This window comes from Lampetra planeri, chromosome 24 (assembly GCF_965212315.1).
Source record: "Lampetra planeri chromosome 24, kcLamPlan1.2.h2, whole genome shotgun sequence".
NCBI lineage: Eukaryota > Metazoa > Chordata > Hyperoartia > Petromyzontiformes > Petromyzontidae > Lampetra > Lampetra planeri.
In genome coordinates, this window is record NC_136130.1 from 876061 (window position 1) to 900089 (window position 24029).

At 47.7% G+C, this 24029-nt stretch overlaps 2 protein-coding genes across 4 annotated transcripts in view; both read right to left on the reverse strand.

The window, feature by feature from the left end:
- The window catches only part of IFT74 (intraflagellar transport 74), a 47209-nt gene extending 43878 nt beyond the window's left edge, over window positions 1-3331 (reverse strand). Inside the window, exons 1-3 of one of the 2 annotated variants that reach the window (XM_078605362.1) lie at window positions 3150-3331; window positions 876-1011; window positions 111-246 (exon numbers count right to left, since the gene is read on the reverse strand). In XM_078605362.1, the coding sequence (XP_078461488.1) occupies window positions 111-246; window positions 876-1011; window positions 3150-3151 (274 nt within the window). In that variant the 5' untranslated portion in view covers window positions 3152-3331. Of the gene's footprint in view, window positions 1-110; window positions 247-875; window positions 1012-1755; window positions 1874-3149 lie in introns of those variants that run through there. The other variant, XM_078605361.1, reaches the window with a different exon arrangement.
- Window positions 3332-4931: 1600 nt separating this feature from the next.
- Window positions 4932-11298, reverse strand: TMEM125 (transmembrane protein 125). 2 transcript variants are annotated; one of them, XM_078605365.1, is made up of 2 exons: window positions 11213-11298; window positions 4932-7819 (listed from the first exon to the last, which is right to left on the reverse strand). In XM_078605365.1, exon 2 carries the CDS (start codon window positions 7797-7799, stop codon window positions 7089-7091), a length of 711 nt encoding a protein of 236 aa, XP_078461491.1. In that variant the 5' UTR covers window positions 7800-7819; window positions 11213-11298; the 3' UTR covers window positions 4932-7088. The 2 variants fall into 2 exon arrangements, with proteins under 2 accessions (XP_078461491.1, XP_078461492.1); XM_078605366.1 differs by having other exon boundaries at window positions 11125-11254.
- Window positions 11299-24029: the final 12731 nt, after the last annotated feature.

Here is a 24029-nt window from a genome sequence, read left to right on the forward strand (position 1 = left end):
TTTTGGAAATGTAAGTAATCTTTTGCAAATATTTTTAACTGCGAACCTAATGCAAAGTAACCAATAAATCGTGTAAAATTATAGGGTAGAATCAGGTTCCCCGTTTCAACCTTTGGAAGCTGTTTTCATCCCGCTGAGGCCTTCACGAGTCACAGGGCGGTCTGCCACGCGAATCTGTGCTCCCAGAAGCCCGGCTCCAGCACCACGAGCTTGGGTACCTGGGCGCGCCGCTGTTCCCGGCGGCATCTGCCAACACAGCGAAGGGCACAGCCGGTCTGACCGGACTCAGTGGGCTGTACTATAGCAGTACAGCATTATATACAGTACAGCATTCTTCAGTCAGCCTAGGTCTATTATAAAAACTGTGTAATATATTGCAATAAAGATGTACACAAAACTACCAGATCTCAGTATAAATCAATCTTTCCTGCCACACAGGCCACTGATGACAATTTCCGGACTGACAAGTGGCAGCCCTACTCATGAAGCAGCACTGTGTGAGCAGGCAAGTGCACCAGCAGCCCACTGCATGGGTGCATGATGAGCATGTGTTTTGGTGGTATATAACATGATATGGTTTCATTGGTATGCGTGGTGTCACAGGGATGTGTGTGCATGTGTGGTGTCATAGGTAATGTGTGTGGTGTCACAGGTGCGTGGTGTCACAGGTGTGTGGAATCACAATTGTGTGTGTGTGGTATCGCAGCTATGTGAAGTGTCACAGGTGTGTGTATGGTGTCACAGGGATGTGTGTGTGGTGTCACAGGTGAGTGGATGACATTACAGGTGTGTGTGTGTGTCGCGTGTCACAGCGGTGTGTGTGGGGTGATCGTCTTGCTGGTGCGCGTTATCTGTCGGTGTCGGGTGGCACGCACAGCAGTGCCGAGACGAGCCATGGGGCGGATCCCGGTGGGGGGTCGTGTAGCAGGCCCCCCTGGGGCCCCGCGCGTCCCAGGCCGGGCGCTGCTCCCGGGCCGCCTCCCGCTCGCCGTGTCGGCACGAAACTCGCTCCTGGGTGGACGAGACAATCAGCACCAGCGGCACAACTGTACGCATGTGACCGGCATGCATGTCAGGGCAGTGCCAACCTCACTGCACCTAATATAATTCAACGACAAGCACTCAGCTCGACTGATAATCCAGCACTAACCGATTCAATGCAGTCAGTCAGCAGTGGTGAGTCGCCTCCTTATCACTCTTTTATCGCTACTACCACGACGGTTACTGTTCCCGTGAACTTGTTGAAAAGTCTTTTCCCATCCATACTGTGTTTAACCACCATACTGCTGGCCACAACACTCACTCAACCCATGAACACACTTACCCACTCACTCACCCACTCAATCATTCACTTACTCACCACACTGCAGAGCTAAACACTACTCGTTTTACTCTTTGGTTCTTTCGGTAAAGTCACGTATAAAGATAAAATAACAAAATAAATAATAGCATACTACGACGTTTTGATTGCAACACAAGCAATCATCATCAGGTATAAAAGAAATAGCAACAAAAATCTAACCAGAAAACTATAGACAGACATATAAGGAGACAGATATCACAAAGATACACAGAGAGAGAACACGCATCGGCACAAAGAGAGAGAACGTCTCTACTCGTTTTGCTCCTTTCCTCACACTGCCCAACTTTGAAATTCCTTCCTATCGTCTCTTTTGCCAAGCGCAAATAAATGTTCTCAAGTTAAGAAAAGTGTTAACTCGTGTTTATTACAAGTCTCTTCAGCTACACACATACATCAAACCACAGCAAGCCAGTCTTGTGATTCCTCCACGAGCTCCAAGTTCAACAACAACAGCAGCCGCCATTCGCCACTAAGTGGTGGTGACGTCACGAGGGCGCACGTTAAGGCCACGTGAAGTGTTGAACGCCCACTGGCAGGTCACGGGACAGACCCAGCAGGTGCCATGGTTGGAATAATATCGATGACTGCCCGATGCACCACCTGTGCCCCCGACTGTGCCAACTTGTTGTTTTAGCCACCCGGCATTCCGCTCGTTGTTGTGAGCGTCGCTCATCTGCCCTCAGTTGTTGTTGGAGGGCGACTGCCTCCAACTGCCCAGTAGCGTCCTTCACGAGCCTCCTCCACAGAGGCCGATCTTGACACTGCTGGTACCAGTCATCGGCAAGTCCACTCAGCTCCACATCCTGTACCACATCACTCCATAGCTCCAAGTTCACCGCCAGTTAAACACTCATCACCTTCAAGATCCTCCATGAACTCACCCCCTGCCTTACCTCTCCACTCTCGTCTCACTCTACTCCCCTGCACTCACTCTCCTACCTCTCCACTCTCGTCTTAATCTACTCCCCTCCACTCAAGACTCCTACCTCTCTATTCTTATCTCATTCTTCTCTCCTTCACGTGTCCTAAACTCCAACAAACGAGGACTTATTGCAAACACCTCAACCAACCTGCACTCAACAATGGGTCACTCCTCTACTGTTAACGGCATCGCTTGGAACGGGACTCCCTTCCACCCGCCAGCCCACCCCAACCCAAGTCCAGGCTCCGTCTCTCTGTTCACGACTGTTTTACCATCTTTTAAGTGCTTCAGTTTGCACTTTACACGCACAATCCCCTCCCTTGAGTTCCCATGTCCCCCACGTTATGGACAGCGCCTTGAGAAGCATTAGGAATCAGCAGGAGCCATGATCAACCCAGTTAGTCCACGTTTACAAAGTATCAATCAACAAGCAATCATGTTTTTACGTCTGAGTGGCCTTGATTAGTGAATGGGTCAAATCGTTAGCCGTCGCGGTGTGAATGACAACGCCGTTCGTCGCAAGTGGTTGTCACACAAGTCGCTGTTATATGCCACATCAAGACATTGGAACCACGAACGCGGTGCCAAGTGGCACCGACAACTTGAGAGGTCTCCACTGGATGAAGGCCTCCCAAGGCCACCGCTCTATAAACAAACTGCTTTGTATTGCTGCGCTCTTGTCGTGTCCTATGGATAGGCTCCCCGCCACAGGAACGTGGAAATGCCATCACTGGCTCTGCCCTGACTGTACTGACACGCGGTTACATTGAGACGCGTGATGGTGGAGAGTCAACGCGGTAAGCAGGCGGTGAGTAGGCCTCGCCTCGCCGTGCTCGCCACTCGCACGCAGCTCGCGCGACTCACATTGCTGCTGCTGCTGCTGCGGCTTCGTAAACCACGCGCCGCCGGGGGTTTCTCCAAATGCCCGAAGAGTTTCTCTGGAGACGAAGAAAACTTCGCGACTGCAGGAGGCGAGGTTCGTATTAGAACCGCGACTCAGGCGTCAGGGCCGTTCCCACGGCAACCAGGAGCGGGATGACGTCACTGCCGGGTACATGACGACATCCGCTAAACCCGCGCCTCGTGACGTCATCTTCCGATACCACGCACCGTGACGTAGGCCTACCGATGACCACATCTCGTGACGCCATCCGCTCACACCACGCCTCGTGACGTCATTCACGGACCGTGCACCTCGTGACACTTCACCTGACGGCTCGTAAACCCTCAGCTGCGTCACGTCGTCTGCTAATTTCGTGTACGCAAAGCTGAGGTTCGTTGCTCCATCTCCACAGGGGGCGTCCTCTGTCGCTGTCTTGCCTCCTTTTGCTCACTCAGTTTTTGGTCTTGAGTCTTGACCATCGGCCATCGTCACATTGTGGTGGAAGTTCCACATGCCTATATAATTGTCACATCCCTATGGACATTCCACATCCCTATGAGCCAGGTGCCAGGTGGCTATGCATATGATAACCACTGCTTGACTTCCCCCACAAAGTGGTATGGGCCGAGTAAAACACACCCCCCCGCCCCCCACACACAGAATTTGCACTTGCAACCTCCCGATTGCAAGTCCCTTGTAAGGAGGAACTACGGACGAGCGGGCAAGGCAGCCACGGCTGTGAGCCGGCGCCAACAATTACCCAAGCTCTGCGGTCCTCTATACACGAAGGGGTTATCGGCCAATTAATAAGTGCTTACGTGTGGGAGGAAACCGGAGCGCATGGAGAAACCCCATACGTGCGAGGGGACAACCCTCTATCCCATACAGACGGAACAGGTGGAGTGCACATTTTGCCGTAACGCCTTCTGGCGAGCCGGGATTTGCTTCCTCCTCCCCCTCCTCGACGCCCACGGAAAGGGAGTGTCGCAACACGTGTGTGATCCACCCATACTCGCTGCCTCCGTCGTGTGCTGGACTCCAGGTAGGCGCTAAAGCCGCCATGCCAAATACCCATCTTGTGGGTCCGTGGCAAATTTCGCTGAGCGCCAACACTCGAGAGGGGGCCCTGCAGGGGGTTGTTTGGCCTGGGTGCCGTGGTGGTGAGATGTTAATCGCTTCCCCTGGTATACAGGAGGTCGTGGGTTCGATCCCGACCATGACGCCTGTGTATTTGTAGTTCGCATTCTCTCTCCCCATGGTCGCGTGGATTTTTCTCCAGGTCCTCCGGTTTTCCCCTCCACATTTAGAAACATGCGCTTACAGTATTTGGCTGCTATAAATGTCCACATTGATAAACCACTTCGTTGAGCTATCATTTGTGGCCCATGTCGCTTACAGTTCAATGGGCCTTCCCCGGTAAAATAAAAATAGTTAGCTAGTCAGACACATGTCGGAGGATATCGGAGAATCCTGAAAAATAGTTCCAGACATACAAGGCAACAGCACTCAAAACTCAACACAGATAGCATCAAGAATCCGTTGTAACTGTCAACCGAAGTGACATTCCCTCACCGCCTCACAGCCATTGCCTGGAACACGTGGTATTCTCAGGCGCCAGTCTCAACCCTTGCTGAAGAGGGGTGCATACATGACGATGTATTTGTAGGGCATTTGGGTGCTTGCTGATAGCTGCTGGTGAGGTTAAAATAGCTTCACAATCGCTAAAATACGTTTTGTTGACACCCAGAGATTGGACAGTGGAGTCACGTTATGCAGATATATTACGACAAAGGCGGATCACATTCACCACGACACGCTGAGCGCTGCTTCGTCGCATCATGGTTCACATTGCACATCAATGTTTACATCCAGCAAGTCATCCCCATAACATGACACGTACAATCAGTAACAGTTGCTTTGATTTCTGATCAGTTATTTTGCTCTGATTTCTATTTGCTTCTTTGATGTGCTTTGTTTCCATATTGTAGCTTTTGTGATTTTGATTCTTAAATATGTTATTGTTAGTGTTCACGTGAGGTTAGAAACACTTAAGTCTGTCTGTGCTCTCCAGTTACCTGGGTGAAAAGTGGACTAAGTTATTGGCCAATCCTGGCCGAGCTGGCTCAAAAACGCAATAAACTAACTAACGTGACCCGAGTCGCTATTGCAGAATTAGACTCTTTCCAGGCCTCGTGAGGTCTCTCCCGGTTAAAGAAACTTGAGTACATTGTTTTCATCACATCAAAATAGCCCTGGAATATACGATTCATATATCATGTACTACTAACATTCCGTAAATTCCATGTTTATAAAGTGACTCCATGTGATCATATGAACAATTTAAAAAACACAGACTCGTTGAGATTCGACCACTCGGTTTGTGGCTCGCGGCCACTCTAGATCCGCGCGTCACCATCAACCATAAATGTTTTTACACGGACCACGCGCACCCATAACATTTTACAGACTTACAACCACTCTAACCACTCTAACGAATGCACCTGCTGTCTTGATTAGCCCTGAATAAAATATAAGACTTTAATATTTTAAAAAATCTAACATCAATGATGTATTTGACAATTCAAATATATGTAATTGTCATGTTATTAAATGTCATTCTTGTTAACGTGAGAAGTCAATAAATATCTAAGTGTGTGATCTCCAGTTGACTGGCTGAAAAGTGGTGCTCTCCTTACCCAATCCTGGCCAGCCTGGCTCTAAAACTCGATAAACGATCATCGCACCTCCAATCCGCATGGTTGGCTACGTAAGATACAAAAGAACTTCAACATACATACAAATATATAATTCATTTGTGCAATGGGCAGCAACAAGAAATAGCTGCTTTGTGAACACAAATTTACGCGACAGTTTCAAGGGGGCCACTTCCCCATGGGGGCTTTGCGGCACGGGGTTGGGGAGCCACTGCACTCGGAGATGGCTGAACCCCCAAGGGATGGCACTCGCGGCCGTAAACGAGGTGACGGGTCACGCCGCCGCGTCCCGTAGCTCCCGGGTCACGATCAGAGGTCGGCCACCCGGACTTCAGAGTTCCCCAAGCTGACAAACGCTCACGCTGATGCTGCTGCTGCTACAAGGCCGACCACGGCACGCTGGACCCACAAACGACGCCCGGTGGAGCTGTTCGTCTACGGCACGCGGGCCGTTCCAGGACTACTCACTTAGGATCACTTGATCCCGTGCGGCCCTGCCACTTGAGCGTGATATCTAGCGGTCGCCGCAATCACCGAGACGCACGTGCAATTTGGAAACCGTGATGTGATATCGACGCGTTAGCGGCGGTGGCATGCATGCAGAAGAGCCGGTATGAAGTCGATTCGTCCTTGCAGCAGCACACGTTCGATGCCCTTTGTTTCCCCTCTGCAGAAGTGTTGCGTTGTAGGAATAGGAAGCATCCTGAAAGTGCGGGTAAACACGTGCGTGTTTGGTGTTCAGAGAAGCGCCGGTATACAATACCGGCGTGTACCGAAACGTTTGCTCCTCCGTGCGTTTGTGAGAGGAAAGGAGGCCCAGGCATCGCATCGGAAACGATAAATAGAAGAAAAAAGTCAAAAGTTATTTCCTGCTCACATTGGGCATTGAGGCATTGGTGCTAATTTCCCGTTTACAGCGCTGCAGAGCCAGTGGTGGAAATTAGTCTCATGGTGTCTACCGATAGGACAACCCGCAGATATCTTTCCCCACAAAGTGGAACTCATTTTTATCGACCCTGAAAGGTTAATGGGCCAAGTCAAGCCCTTCTACCAGGATTTTAACTTCCAATCTTCGCTCGCTCTATGCTGAGCAGCCACCTGGCTGGCTTGGGGTAAACCCTCGTTCGATGTTGTGCTATTACCGGATAACACCACGGTGAGTGGTGATACGTGGTTGCCTATCAGAGGGTCATCACCGTTTGTCCGCTACACGACCAGGTTGGCCGTGCTGGCCGTTTGTTCAACGGGCTGCGTGGCCGCGGGGCCCTCCCTTGTCGTGGCGAGCCTGGCCAGGAGCCGCCTTGTCGTGAGCACCATGCACGAGGCCAGCAGCACTAAGGCGCGTGTCGTGACGCCGTACACCACCGTGGCCACGAGGATGATGCCGCCACCGGCGAGGAGGACGACCGCGACCCCGTGCATGGCCGTCCAGGCGGCCGCCCCGGAGTTTCTCTGTTGCGCGACAACGAGCATCGCAGAGCCCGCGATGACGCCGCCGGCTCCGCTCAACAGGAAGATGATGACATCGAGGCCTCCTCCGTCCATCAGGAAGCTCACGGTTGACCTCCTATAGACGAAGCTCATGTGATGCACGGTGGAGATGACCAGCAGCTTGAAGACCACCAGGAAGCTCCACATGCAGAGGAAGATGGCCGCGCCAAACTGCCAGTTCACCTGGGCGTACGAGACGTCGACGATGATGACGACGGCCCCGATCATGCAAGCGACGGAGAGACCCACCGACGCGAAAAAGCACAGGGTGGAGCTCCGGGGCTTCTCAAACCACCAGAGGTCCACGTCGCCCTCCAGGGGGTCCGGGTTCGGCGGGGGCGCAGCGCCGCGGCCTTGCGGGAGACCCCCGCCGTTGGCGGCCGCCGCATCCACGTCGGTGTCGGTGTCTCCTGCCGGCTCGGACATGGCGCTGTGGCGCTGTCGCGCTGCACGGACAGGGGTCGCACGCGCACTCGGTTGACACAGCGGTAGAGCGAGCAGACCACCACCTCGATCCTAGTATCTCTCAACACCACTTGTCGTAGCCTTACGGATACTAGTGTGGCATAAAATCAACAGGTGGCTGAAACCACTGCCCGAGAGGTTATTCTCTTGGACCCCATTTCACGAACATCACCGAGGTCACTGATAACAGACCATGGAGCATATTAAACGAAACTAGTTTTTACTCGTGTAATTTCCCGTTACATGACGGATTCATGAAAAAAATATTTCATGAAAAACACGACAATTTAAAGATTTTATTGCATTTCTCTATTCGAAAAATGTTTCTATGTAAATCACCTTCATCGAGCTATATGAAAGCTGTTACTATTTATTATTGATCGGAAGGGGAGAGGTCTGTGTTCACGAATTTTCACAAATGTTCACTCTAACTGTGAGCAAAAGTGATCAAAGTGAAACAGCAGAGTTATAAAGCGAAGGGATCTCAATGTTAACCACAAATGACTAAAATACATATCTGACTGGATCTATGAATACATCTATGACTAGGTTTGGACAGTACTTGCTTTTTGAGCAAAATAATGCATGATGTAATCTGAACCTGGTATTGTGTCATACATTATATGAATTGCATCATGTAATTCCTAGAAGTCATGGATGATGCAATCATAACTAGGCTTACATCCCTCTGCTGAATAAATTGCCCTATATCAGCTCAAGAAATCATGCAGTATCGTGCTCTCTTATTTGTCAGTGTTTGATTTTGCAAAGGGACACAATTCTGTTCAGCCAAAGTGAGCAGAGATGCCTCGTAATTGTGTGAACAAAGCAGATAACTTCTGCTATGTTTGTGGTGAAGTGACTTTTGCATCGCAAAAACGCACGATAACCACTATCGTTAAGAGAGCCTTTAAACTTTCTTTTGGCTGCAAAATTGGAGATCAGGACAAGATGTGGGCACTACACATATGCTGCAACACTTGTGTAACAAATCTTCGCCAGTGGTTGAACAGGAAAAGGAAATCTATGCCTTTTGCAGTGCCAATGATTTGGAGAGAGCCAACAGATCACATCAGCAATTGACACTTCTGCATGGCGCCTCCAATTGGGAAAGGTGTGTCAAAGAAGAAACAATGGACTGTGCATTATCCAAACATTCCATCAGCTATATGCTCAGTACCCCACGGAGAAGGACTGCCGGTTCCTGATGCACCAGAATCATTTTCACTTGAGTCAGAGGAGGAAGAGGCTAAAACTTCTGGTCCTAAACCATCAAGGTCACATGACCCAGATTTTCTCCCATCCTCCTCCTCTGAACCACACCTCATAACACAAGGTGAACTGAAAGACCTTGTCAGGGATTTTGAACTACCCAAGGGCAAGGTGGAGCTGTTGGGCTCTAGACTGCAGTAGTGGCATCTCCTGCCAAGTGATGTTAGGATTTTCATGTTCCGTGACCGTCAAAATAATATTGCCCCATTCTTCTTCATGGAAGGTGATCTTGTAGCCTGCAACAACATCGATGGTGTGATGGCAGCCCTCGACATCGTTCATGATCCAGATGAGTGGAGACTGTTCATTAGATTAATCGAAGATGAATCTTAAAGCTGTTTTGCTGCATAATGGCAATGTTTTGCCATCAATTCCAGTTGGTCATGCAGTTGGTATGAAGGAAACATATGACAACATGAAACAACATTTGAGGTACATAAACTATGACCAACATCAGTGGCAGCTTTGTGGCGATTTGAAGGTTGTTGCTCTCTTGCTTGGTCTGCAGACTGGATACACAAAGTACCGCTGTTTTCTCTGCGAATGGGATAGTCGTGCGAGAGATTCCCACTACATCAAGAAAGATTGGCCACACCGACAGTCATTAGAGCCTGGGAGGAAAAGTGTTCAGCATCCAACACTTGTTGAAACAAGGAAAATGTTGTTACCACCCTTACACATCAAGCTGGGTCTGATGAAGAACTTTGACAAAGCAATGGACAAAACACAAGCAGCTTTCAAGTACCTCCGTGGAAATTTTCCAAGGTTACGTGAAGCTAAGATAAAGGAAGGTGTCTTTGTTGGTCCTCAGATTCGTGAACTTCTTCGAGATTATACATTTGACAGTGCACTGCGTGGCAAGGAAAGACGGCATGGAACGCCTTCCAGTTAGTGGCAACACATTTTTTCGGAAACAACAAGGGAGTTGGTGGAAAACCTCCGGCATACAAAAGCCTTGGTTGCAACATGTCACTAAAGATATATTTTTGCACTCTCCTCTCGGTTTTTTCTCACCGAACTGCGGAGCAGTGAGCGACGAGCATGGCGAGCGATGTCACCAGGACATTGCGACAATGGAGAAACGCTATTAGGGCAAATGGAGCCCATCAATGCTTGCAGACTATTGCTGGACAGTGACAAGAGATGCTCCATTTAATGAATACAAGAGACAAGCCAAGAAGCGCCGAGTAGACACTGAATAAGGACTAAACTATGTACTTATATATACATAATAGCTTTTTGCCTTTTGTTTCATAATACATTTTATTTTTGTAACCCTTTTGCTGATTTTTTAAGTGTTACGTGAACAGCCCAGGTGACATGTTATCGTGTAAACCAACCATAAACACATGAAAAGACCGAGGTTTACAATTTAAGAGTAAAACTCTATCTACAAAATATAGATAGACCTAAAATGTAAAAACTTTAATATCTTGGGAACAGTAGCCAATCATTTGTTTAATTGTCTTATTTGAATTCAGCACATCAAAACCATAATAAACAGCACATTTAATCTCTGAAGAAGACGACATCTAAAGAATTGTAGACCAGTGTAATCAGTAACAATTTTAAGAAGCCTTTCATTAGTTTTCTTTTTTAAATTGCATGAAAATCCACGGAGCCTACCCAGCGTTACACACGGCGTACATATCACCAAAACGACGTGCATAACTTGAGGAGGTAAGGCCCACTGATCTATGTAGCTGTTTTTCAGAAGCAACCTGGGCACAAATGATCGCCCATCGAAGTGGCTTATCACGTGGAAAAGTATAGCGGCCAAATGCTCTAAAAGCACGTTTTAAATGGAGACGGAATATCCGGAGGACATCAGGGTCGGGGTCGAAAACACGACTTCCTGTATACCCTGAGAGGTAGCGAACATCTCGCCAGAGCGGCTCAATGCCAGATTCACAAATAGGAAGGAGGCATCATCACAGCGATACACTCTGACGCAATCGTCTGGCTCATCAGCCACCTCAACGTAGAAGTGCAAGCTACGTTGCTCTACACCTACGTGAGCCGCACAAAAATGGAAGACTGGGCCCGGTCCAAGACGAAGTGAACGCGGCCTTCGATGGACGCGGTTCTCAGCAGAGACTCACGGAGGCGCGCGGACGATGTCGCTGCGCAGGAATGGGTTACGGGCACCGCACCGGCTGAGTTGACGAGACCAAAGTCTCGTCCGGGGTTAATGATTTGCCGCGCAACGCAACACAACAACACCGTTTCCTGGCGATGCGGTGATAGAGTGCGGTCTAAGGTACACCGTCTCAAGCACCATGACCGTCACAACCCACTTGCTCCACGCCATGTTTATAACACTCAACCACTAAATCACTGAGTCGTCACGGATATAATAAGTAACGCAATAAATACAGTACGCTGATGATACACCTACCTATTCTTAGGTTTTTTCGGTAAAGTCACGTAGGTAAAACATCAAAATTAATGAAAATAAAATAAAAGAAAAAGAAAAATCACGACGTTTCGGAGGCAACACAAGTCTCCGTCATCAGGTGGGACCGTCACAGCCGAATTAGCTGCATCAAGTGAGGCAACGATTCAAGAAGTAATCCCTTATAAGTAAGTTGAAGGGGGGAGGAGAGGGGGGGGGAGCTCATCAAAATGTGGTAGCCAATGAATGGAACGTATCGGGAGGGAGGGGGGCGGGGCTCAAAGACAGCACGGTGTGCTAAGCACAACGCATCGGGAGGGGGAGGGGGGGGAGCGGGGCCAAAACAATGGACGACGACCTGGACGCGGCTGCTGCTACACACGCCAACACAATGGACAGAGAGGGGGGAGGGGAGGTCTGATACACATGATAGACAAAAGAACGAAAATGCCCATGTTTATACCAATGCTGGCTGAACAATGAAAAGAGCACTGCCAAAAAATTACTGGGGATGTTAACACTCGGTGAAGTAAAGTAAAATAGTGCCTGTCAGATAAGATGGTCCAAAAAAGTGTAATTAAGTCTTTTTTGCGTGGTTGATAACATCTTTCCAATGATTACTAAGTTTGTACCCATCATCACGGTTGAAATTATGTCTGTGTTTGTATATTTGTATGGCTTCGTGTACAAACCTTTGATGGTAGCCGGGAGGTTTGCAGAGAACCTTGGTCTCGGAAAAGACAATTTCATGAGAGCCCACCTACCTGCCCATATTTACACATCCCATCAGTGATGATTTTTTTCAGAAGCTATTGGTTTCATCGAAGCAAAAACTCTGCATCAGACTCGACATTGTGTTTAGTTTTGATGTTTGTATTGAGTTTGTTGTCCTTGCCCGCACCTCAGATTAGCAGGGTTGGCTACGTACGGTGGGAACGAAGTCCAAAATAGATAAAGAAGAGTCAAGCTGGCTTAAAGTACGTTTGATTTCTTAGAGACGTTCAAATATCGACAACATATTTAATAGACGTACTTAATACATCCTCAATTATCTACAATATATATAAAATCACTAAATAACGGGATATATCCTTAATTATAGGCAAATTGATACATTTTTGAGCACGCATAAAGAATCAAACTTAGCAACAAATATCTTGCCTTTGCGGGGACCAAGAGCAGTGGTTACCAACGGGGGTTACGTGAGGTGATTTACCAACGTGTGAAATTATATCTATCTTACATTAGAGTAATTGGTGAATGATCATGTTGTGTGAATCTCCATTATAGAGGTTTTTTTGGGTTAGATCGCGTAAATATATAAATGTGTCGTTAAAACCCGCCACAACCAACTAGTAAGGGTTGTCACGTAAACAGAACATGGCCAATTCGTCACCAGTACAGCACTAGTGTGTAGTGTATAGTGTAGTGCAGGGGTCCTCAAACTACGGCCCGCGGGCCATGGTCACTAATTGGGCTGCGCTTGTGAGCACTCATTGGGCTGCGCTTGTGAGCACTAATTGGGCTGCGCTGGTGAGCACTCATTGGGCTGCGGTGGTGGGCACTGATTGGGCTGCGGTGGCGAGCAGTGATTTGGCTGCGCTGGTGAGCACTGATTGAGCTGCGGCGGTGGGCACTGATTGAGCTGCGGCGGTGGGCACTCATTGGGCTGCGCTGGTGAATGGTTCAATGGGCCAATTGACTGGACTTGCCCCCCAGGCCTAAGGCTGCCAGCCCTCCCCTGGCTGCTCTTGACTGGCTCTCCCTCCCTCAGCTCCCTCACTTGCCCCTCGGCTCCACTCCCAGTGATATTCCTGTGTGCTGGGGATGTAGATCGCCAGCACACGCACCGCTGAGTAAATGATAGAGGGGTAATAACAGAGTGATCTCTGATCTCTGGAGGGGCTGCCTGCTGTTTTCCCGTGCTGGTCAGTGACAGACAGCCGAGGAGTAGGAAACCCAATTTAAATGACAGTAAGTGCATTTATATTCTGATTGCTATTCAGTTATATGAGGTTATATGTTGTATGTTGTGTAAGCCCCGGTTCATACTGTTGCGATTTCTGAGCAGTGCGAGTTCAGCCATATGCTTGTATGGCTGAACTTGCATTAGATTCGGAAGAAAAAAGGCACATGTGCCTTCTTTTTTCCTGCAGTGGAATCGGATCGCATGGGTCTTCTCCCCCATGCGATCAGATTCCTCTGCGAGTTCGCAGATCGCACTGCGATCTGTGAACAAAACTGCAGGTGTAATTAACTTTTTAATGGCACCCGCACCAGTGTGAGCCTGGGGTAAAAGCGGAGTTCCCCCAATCAGACTGCATTGATGGGCAGTGCAGTTTGTATGTCTCTGTGTGGGCAAAGTTATTGCTGGTATATTGTTTTTGTAGCGCTGTATATATATTGGTATTTTACTAATAGCAATTTTGACTCCCTAGGAAACAATGATGTCAAGAAAGAGAAAAATTGACTCGGAGTGTAGGATATTCAAAGAACAGTGGACTTATGATTACTTTTTCATGCAGTACAAGGAAAGAGCTGTGTGTCTGATATGCCAGAATATAGTGTATGTGTTCAAAGAATACAATTTACGTCGACACTATGAAACTCAACATAAAGATAAATATGATTGTTTGGTCGGAGAAGTGAGAAAAGATAAAATATTAAAGCTGAAAAATACATTAACAACTCAGCAAAATACTTTTGTGAAGCAGAAGCAGCTAAATATTTCATCACTGCGAGCAAGTTTTCAAGTTGCCAAGCTAATAGCGTGCACTGGCAGACCATTCGTGGAGGGAGAATTTGTTAAAGAATGCCTTCTTTCTGTTGCCAAAAAGATGTGTCCAGAGAAGGCCGATTTATTTAGTACAGTGAGTCTTTCAGGACCTACAATTACACGGAGGATTGAATAAATGGGAGACAATTTGCATCAGCATTTGCAAAACTCCACAAAAAAACTTTCCTATTTTTCCTTGGCACTCGACGAAAGCAATGATGTTCGTGATTCTGCACAACTTCTAATTTTTATTCGTGGGACGAATGACTATTTCGAAGTCACAGAAGAGCTAGCTGCACTGCAAAGCATCAAAGGAACAACTACAGGAGAGGATATCTATGAAAAGGTTTGCCAAACTGTGAATGGTTTGGAGCTGAACTGGGCTAAACTAGCCAGTGTGACAACTGATGGTGCTCCTAGCATGGTGGGGTCTAAGAAAGGAGTAATTGCTCGCATTAACCAAGAGATGGACAAACATAACCATTCTCATCCAATAGCCATACACTGCCTCATCCACCAACAAGCGCTGTGTAGTAAATCACTGAAGTGGGACTCTGTTATGAAAATTGTGGTATCTTGTGTTAACTTCATTAGAGCTCATGCACTAAACCACAGATAATTTCAGGAATTTCTGTCTGAGCTAAATGTTGACTATGAAGATGTTCTGTACCACACAGAAGTCCGTTGGCTGAGTCGAGGGAGAGTTTTGAAACGTTTCTATGACTTCCACAGATTACAGCTTTTCTGTTTTCAAAAAACAAAGAAGTACCAGAGCTCAATGATGCAGAATGGAAATGGCACCTTGCCTTTCTGACAGATGTAACAGAGCTACTCAACAGTTTCAATGTGCAACTTCAAGGAAGGGGGAAGCTCATCTGTGATATGCAATCACATGTCAAAGCATTTGAAGTAAAATTAGGCCTCCTCATCAAACAAGTGAAGGAGGAAAACTTCTGCCATCTCCCCACAACTCAAAATCTGTTAGCGGAAAAACCATTGGTTGCATTCCCAAACAAAACATGTGTGGATTCACTGGAAAAATTGCAAAAGGAGTTCCAATTTAGATTTAAAGAGCTTCATCTCCATGAACAGGACATACAGCTTTTCCATAACCCATTTTCTATTGACATTGAAAATGTGGATACAATTTACCAAATGGAACTGGCTGAACTGCAGAATTGTGACTCTCTGAAAGACGCATTCAAGTCAAGCAGCCTTCATAATTTCTATGCATCTCTCTCCTCTGAGACGTATCCTCATCTCAGGAACCATGCACTCAAAATGGCAACCATCTTTGGCAGCACTTATGTCTGTGAACAGACTTTTTCCAGAATGAAACATTTAAAATCTCCAACCAGATCTAGACTAACGGATGCACACTTGCATCACTTGTTACGACTAGCAGTGACAAATATGGAACCGGACATTGACCATCTCATTAGCCAAAAGCAGGCCCATAGTTCCCATTGAAATACTGGCAAGTTTGTTGATTTAACTTTACTTGTTCTTCATTTTAAATATTGTATTTGTTCCCGTTTTGTTTCTTCACTTCAAAATAAGATATATGCAGTGTGCATAGGAATTTGTTAATAGTTTTTTTTAACTATAGTCCGGCCCTCCAACGGTCTGAGGGACAGTGAACTGGCCCCCTGTTTAAAAAGTTTGAGGACCCCTGGTGTAGTGTATAGTAGTGTAGTGTATAATGTAGTGTATAGTGTAGTGTACTAGTACAGCACACCGGTGTGTTGGAGATCCAAGCCACAACATTTACAATCTGAGTACGACGTTTCGCCAGTAATTACAACAAACTTCATCAGGCGACAGCCAGATTTGTGGAGAAGTCCACCTGTTTAATTCCTTATATAGAGGCGTAGATGTGGTGACCACACTTCTACACTCTTGCGCAAAGTGGGGGGGGGATTACTGAGGCAACGTACATGATGCATGCACATTATGCGAGCCCTTTGATCTTGTCCTTCCTGTCCATTGTGTGTATTAAAATAGCCGTACCAATGGTAAACTATTGAAGTGTGGTGGCCGGTATAGGCATGTATTTAAATAATGTATTAGTTGATGATTCGCTTCCACGCAGCACTAAGGCGGTAGCTATCGGAACGGTTAAAGTTATTTTTATTTCTTTCAATTTCGATATACTCTCTAATTAGTCTTGGCCAGTAGTAGCTAGTTTTGTATGAATCTGCCAATATAAAATAACTACGATACAATGTCAATCCGTATGGTACCCTAGAAGGATATAAAAGACATTTCTAAACTCATGGGCCGTAAGCAACGCGGGTTTCCAAAAGGAACAGCGAGCGCATGCAAGAGCGCCCCGTCGAATTTTTATTTATTTCGCTTGCAGTTATTTTTCTAGTCAGGATAGACCTCACAAAATGGACAATGAATAACAAAAAAATTAACCCGTAAAAACTAAGTTTTTCACTATAAATCCTTTATATGCGTGGCGGCTAGAGTCCTCTCGTCCTCTGGCTTGAGATGGCTGCCACCTATGGGTCAGATGATTGCCTGCCACCATTAAGCAATTGGTAATTAAATATAAAAAAAAAATTCCTAAAAAGTGTAAAGTTATGGAAAAAAATTTTCACGAAAATAAATTGTCACGCACAACGAGTCTGTGTGCAAAATGTCAGCTCGATTGGATCACGGGAAGTGGGTTAAAAAACGACCGAAAGATTTGCACGGTCGTAAGCGCGCAAGCAAGCAAGCAAGTGAACTTAATATAAAGGATTTAAAAATTAACCCGTAAAAACAAAGTTTTTCACTATAAATCCTTTATATGCGTGGCGGCTAGAGTCCTCTCGTCCTCTGGCTTGAGATGGCTGCCACCTATGGGTCAGATGATTGCCTGCCACCATTAAGCAATTGGTAATTAAATATAAAAAAAATTCCTTAAAAGTGTAAAGTTATGGGAAAAAAATTTCACGAAAATAAATTGTCACGCACAACGAGTCTGTGTGCAAAATGTCAGCTCGATTGGATCACGGGAAGTGGGTTAAAAAACGACCGAAAGATTTGCACTGTCGTAAGCGCGCAAGCAAGCAAGCAAGTGAACTTAATATAAAGGATTTAAAAATATACCCGTAAAAACAAAGTTTTTCACTATAAATCCTTTATATGCGTGGCGGCTAGAGTCCTCTCGTCCTCTGGCTTGAGATGGCTGCCACCTATGGGTCAGATGATTGCCTGCCACCATTAAGCAATTGGTAATCAAATATAAAAAAAAAAATCCTAAAAAGTGTAAAGTTATGGGAAAAAAATACACGAAAATAAATTGTCACGCACAACGAGTCTGTGTGCAAAATGTCAGCTCGATTGGATCACGGGAAGTGGGTTAAAAAACGACCGAAAGATTTGCACGGTCGTAAGCGCGCAAGCAAGCAAGTGAACTTAATATAAAGGATTTAAAAATAGATATATCCATGTAAATTATTCATACATTTATTTTTCAGAAACATGTTGGGTCATGCAAGGTGGTGGGGGAGGGGGGCTACACTCGTTTGAAACTAAATTCAACCTTTGTTGGGTGCCAGTAGCCAACGAAGGTTGAATTTAGTTTCAAACGAGTGTCGTAGAGGCCACGGGGTTGGCCGAGAGGTGCGAATCTGCAGGCGCGAGGGGTTCCAGACCGGGGGAGGGGAGAGGGGGGTCCAAGGAGGGGATCGGAGGAGGCGGGAGGAGCCGCTCGCTGGCGGCCCGCTGGTGTTTGTCTCCACGTTCGTGTGCCGGGGCCGTGACGCATGTCCACTTGTGCCTCCTTGCTGCATTGTTTGTCAAGAGTCGTCCCTCCCTGACAGGCAATACGCGCGGTGCCCACAGGCGCTCTCTCTTCGTGAGTGAATTGTACGTACGGACGTCCTTCTGTGGAGTAAATCCCGCCTGAGTTGTCTCCACACCGCACCTCGACATAAGTAACGGGATAAAAAAAATATATACGTTGGCACTCTGTCTCCTGTACGTGTCTGTCTCTCCACTTAAAATGTGAGTATTTTTTTTTATTCTTTATTAATTTCCACCCCGTTTGATCCATGGATAAATAGGCTTCATAGCAACCCCGGGGTGCCTCAAATCCAACAGAGCGCAGAGCGCCAACAATCACAGTGAACGCTGCGCTCTGTCCTGCTCAAGTAAGAGGAGTGGAGTGGACAAGCTCGCCACACACATGCTGCCCCGAAACAGCTCCCCGTCACCTTGAGCCAACGACCGTCAGCAAGAGATCTGAGGAGGCCACGCAACCGCCGTCGTAGTGGAATAGGCCCTCGGGGTAACAAAGCCGACCGAGACATCGGGGATATGACGGCCTGCGTGTCCTGAGTTGCTGATAGAACCTGCGACTGTATGACGCAGGATATTTATTTATAATGGAGGAATACGATGAGCTAAAGGGTTCTTTTCACACATGTCCAGTCGGGGCACGGGGTCAGAACCTTACAACAACAAGCAATACAACAGGACGACAGGAGTGCTAAATATAGGAGAGGTAAGCACATCACTAATAACAAATATTCAAATAAAACGAAACTGTTTTATTTTACCAGGTAAAGCCCACTGAGCTTTTAGCTTATTTTTCAGAAGTGACCTAAGCTACAAATGATAGCTCAACGATGTGGCTTATCACGTAGACATTTAGAGCAGTCATGGACAACAATGGCTGGCAAATCTCTCCACCGTCATACACAGGACAGGCAGAGTCATGGAAGCATGGCAGCAAGCCAAAGTCATCGCTATTCTAAAACCCAGAAAGCCGCAAGACTCCAGCTGCAGGCCACTATCGTCCCTCGTGTCCTCCACCTCCAAGCTGGCGGAACGTGCCGTGCCAGACTCTCCCCCATTATCGACGATCAACTGCCTCCTAACCGAAGCGGGATTTCAAACTGGCCGTCGCTGCTGCAGTCTGATCATTGCCTGGTCTCCGGAGTCAACAGAAAACCGGCACAGCAACTGGTGATCTATCTGCTGCCCATAACACCGTTTGGTGCCACGGCCTCCTGCCACTCTTCACCGACTGATGCTCAGCAACCGCACTCTCAAGGTGCAGCTCGCTGCTGAACACCGCCACAAGAGAACCATGAACAATGGCCTCCCTCAGTGCTCAATACAGGCAAGTTCACGATGCTGATAGCACAGCCTTTACTGCACTGGACACCAACCCCGAGAACATTGCCAATATCCTAACAGCTGATCTTTATTGGAGGCATATTTCTGTCACTGGAGACTTTGACTAAATCCCTCCAAAACCACCACAAGCGCTCTCCACCTAAACAATCACTCAGCAGGTGCCACCCCTTGAAGTGTCCTCCTGTAGTCGCCCAGTGCGCTATGACCCCACTCCAAAGATATCTAGGGGTCATCACGGACAGAAGCCTGACCCCTTCTCCTTTGGCGGAGGCGGGATTGGACTTGGCCCATTATCTCTCCGCCTGTCCATGGTCCTTTAAAATATGCACCTCTTTGGGGAAGTCAACAGCGGTATTCCTCTGGATACATTTCCCCCCATCCCCATCATAGGAATGTGGAACATCCACCACTGGCTCTGCGGGGATGTAAACAAAGGAGCACCAATGCCTCAGTGTGGCTCATTTGCACTCGTGTAGAGGACTCGTGTTTATAGGGCTCGTGTTTATAGGACTCGTGTTTATAGGACTCGTGTTTATAGGACTCGTGTGTATGGGACTCGTGTGTAAAGGACTCGTGTGTATAGGACCCGTGTGTATATGGCTCGCGTATAAAGGACGCATAAGGGCGACCATTATTAAATGTTAATCGTCACTCGCGGCAAACAACTACCGCCATTACTGCCTATCTTAAGCCAGGATAAAGGAGGAGGGTTTGCGTCTGGTGGCAACCGGCTGTAAAACACTGAAGCCCCGAAGTGGGCAGAGGATGCGAAGAATCTCGGGACCCAATGACTTTGCCACTGCAGGGAGTGCAGACCTGGCGGTGGTCGTTGCGTCGTCTGCACACATCGAGATGCAGAAACAAAATGGGAAGAGCAGAAGGTTGTTGGGGAGCAAGATAAGATTGGCCACATGAAATATTGGAACAATGACAGGAAAAGGTCAGGATTACCAGGCTGCTTGAGGAGGAGAGTCAACGTTGCATGCATCCAGGAAACAAAACGGGAAGGCAGCAGAGCGAAAGAGATTGGATGTGGTTTTGAATTGCTATACCATGAAACAACAGCAATGAGAAATTGGATTGGAGTTGTGCTGATTGAGGCGATGAAGACGAAGGTGTGGAAATCAGAAGAGTGAATGACAGACAGAAGATAGTTAGACTGGTACTGGACAGTGGGGTTGTAAATGTGGTGTCTGCATAAGCCCCGCAGATGGGCTGCAGTGGGCAAGAGAAGGATTCATTTAGGGAGAGCTTAGACCAGGAGCTTCAGAGCTTACTGGTAGATGAAGCAGTGGTGATGGGCGCAGACTTAAATGGAAGAGTGGGAAGAAGTAAGGACAGATATGAAAGGAACCATGGTGGATGTGGATATGGCAGTAGGAATGGGGGAGGACATTCTTCGAATAGTCCAAGCCAATGCTTTTTGAGTGAATACCTACTTCCAGAAGCAGGAGGGACATGTGATGACCTGTCAGAGTGGAGAAGTGAAGAGCCAGCTAGATTTAGTTTTGGTGAGGAGAAAGCACCTAAATGGAGTGAAAACTACAAAGTGATCCCGGGAGAGTTTGTGATTGACCAACAGATTACCAGCGAGAGACTGCGTCGTGAAAGGAGATAGGAAGAGGAAGGTGAGACAAAAGAACTGTAGCAGGGAGAACTTAAAAAGTGTAAGGCCTAGGGGGAGCGTGAATGAAAAATGGGAACTGGTGAGTGGAATACTGAAAGCAGCAGGTATTACCGTGGGAGACATCTACCATGTGAATCTCGTTAAGAACAGTGAAGGACGATCAATCTTGGATGAGATCAAGTTTAGAGATGGAATGAGTACTTTGAGAAGTTGCCAAATATGGAAAACCCAAGACACGAGATGGCTGAGAAACATCAAAGAGTAGAAGTAGTTGCACAGACTACAGCCAGAGAAGAGGTAGTGGCGGCTCTGGGGAGCATGACATATCAAAAGGCAGTGGGGTCAGATGAGATTCCAATGGATGTTTAAATCAATGGGAGAGAAGGGTGTTGAAATATTGATGGGGCTGTTTGGGAATATCTGGATGGTTCCCATCTTTGAAGGAAAAGGTGATGTACAAGTGTCAGAACTACATATCATTGATGAGCCACACCATGGAACTGGGAAAGGATCATAGAAAGGAGGCTGACGAAGCTGGTGGATATTGGTGAGAGTTTGGATTCACAGGGAATGTCAACAATGGATGCAATCTTTGCACTGATTGATCGAGAAGTTCAGAGAGAACAGGAAAATTACGTGGGTCCGAAGGTGCAAGTGATGCAAGTGGAAGGAGAGAGATCAAGAGGAAGGCAGAAGAAGATGGAGGTGGAGCGATGTGGTGCGATCAGATATGGTGGCCTGAGGAGTGGAAAGAGAGATGGCATAGGACAGGGCAGTGTGGAGGTTGGCAAGGATTGTGGACCCCACACGAGTAGGACAAATGTGTGGAAGAATAAGTTAACCATTCGGCTGGCTGCTTCTTCAGGGACGATCCTGATTGCTCACCCGGGATCGCCACTCCTTATCTGTGTCCGTTCGACCAGCGAGCATGGGGACTGACTGGGGAGGCTCGTGATGAACGCTGCTACTGGGCAGTTGGAGGCAGTCGCCCTCCAACAACAACATCGGAGCGCAGAGGAGCGACGCTCACAACAATGAGCGGAGCGCCGGGCGGCTGCAAAGCAGCAAAGTTGGCACAGCAGAGGGGTACATCTCTTGCATCTGCCAGCAGTGATCTCAGTCAACCCATTGGCACCTGCTGGATCTGTCCTGTGACCTGTCAGGAACGAGCCTTTGACACTTCACGTGACCTCAAAGTGCACCTAGCCTGGCATAGGCGCCATGGTGACGTTGCCGCCACTTCGTAGCGAATTGCGGGTATTATTGGTTATTGGGATTTCAAAGGGGAGTGCGTGGTGGGGGAGGCGTGAGAACCTTTGGGAGGACATGAGGCATAGAAGGGACACGGGGGCGAGGACAGCTCGAGGTCTTGATCTCCTTCGGTGCCACGCCTGTTGAGACAAGCCCGGCCGTGGGTAACTCTGCGACCGCGATCTTCTACAACTTGTGAACAAGGGGGAGCGATGGGGCTCTCGGAAAAAAAGAGATGTGTGTGTGGCGTTGGAGTCGTGACAGAACGCCACAAATCATTTGCACCGAGACAGAAAACACACGGGAGAAACAAACGTGACGTTTATTATCATTTATAATTATCACACACGCGAGCCGGACCATGAATCATATTCCCTCGTTTAGAGTGGAGGCTGTCTCAGCCTCTCTCAGTCCAGGGCAAGGATGCTTGCTTGCATCGTTGCTGCATAACAAAAAACCCCACAAAACTCCGATATCGCTCGTCGTGTAGATGCGTGTGGCTCAGTGTGCTCTTGTGTCGAGTTCCGCTCTCACAATGCTTGTTGTTTGCTCGGAGGAATACATTCCGCTACTAACGCGATACGCAGGAAACCTAAAAACGAATGCCACACGCAGACTTCCGCGTGCCCAATCCGCAGTGCTCTTATTATTGTTGTTATTGCTATTACTATTATTATTGTTGTTGTTATTGCTCGAGACTAATTCCTCCTTGGTGCGGGGGGCCAGTCGTGCAGGCCGTACAGTGGCATGAAGCGACCTCGGGAAACTGTAAGCCATTGAAGATCAGAAATAATAATAATAATCATCATCAATCGTTGCATTTATCGGGCACTTGAATGCCTCGGGAACTCGAAAGTGCCTCAAGTCACACCTCATCTCAAACATTCGAAGGGCACTCCCGTGGCAGCTGTCACCCACGGTACAGAGTTGACTTGGCACCAGCCCTGCAAGTGGGGGGGGAGGGGGGCATGTTTATCACTTTGTTGTGTAAATCTTTGCCCTATTTAAGACCGGAAGCAAGTAGATCTCTTCATAATTCTGGCAAAATCGCCCCGGATGACGCTGGATGATGTCATTACCGGCGAAACGTCACGGTACTCAAATTGTGATTGTTGTGGATTTACTCTCCAACAGCATCACTGGTGGGCTGAAGTAGTAACTCATTGGAACGTTTTGTTTGCGTGACAACACTTACTGGTTGGCTGTGGCGGGTCACTTACGCGATCTAACCCACAAACTTGAATGATGTGTACATCCGAATTGCAGGTCATTTTTCAAATTTGAGCAAAATTTGGACCGTGACGCCGGCACACAGTGGGCCCCACTTGTATTTGAATGTCACGCAACGTATAACGTCCACTGCAAGTTCAGGAGACGGGGCCGTAGTATTTCACGTTTAATACACTCGCAGCATTAACCTGGGCCACATGCCAGATCCGAACTGCAAAACCCCTCGCAAAGAGTGCGGCTGCCGTCCTCTTCAAACCACATGCGCTCGGTGACCGCGTGATGTCTTCTGCCAGTCTGGAGCTGCCGCCGAGTGCCTGACGCCTTCGGAACCGGTCACTGGGCAGCACTCGGCATATTGAGCAATCGATTCACTTATTATGTACACGTCTCGAGTGCAGCATGGTCAACGAATGACCGCACACATTTCATACCTCACACAGTGCAATGCTGAAGGCGGGTCTGCTGAAAAACATGTATAGACAATGCCATCACCCTGTTCAAAGA

Bases quoted from the DNA above. Each gene is read 5' to 3' on its own strand.
- TMEM125 (XM_078605365.1), bottom strand. From the start codon at position 7,799: ATGTCCGAGCCGGCAGGAGACACCGACACCGACGTGGATGCGGCGGCC.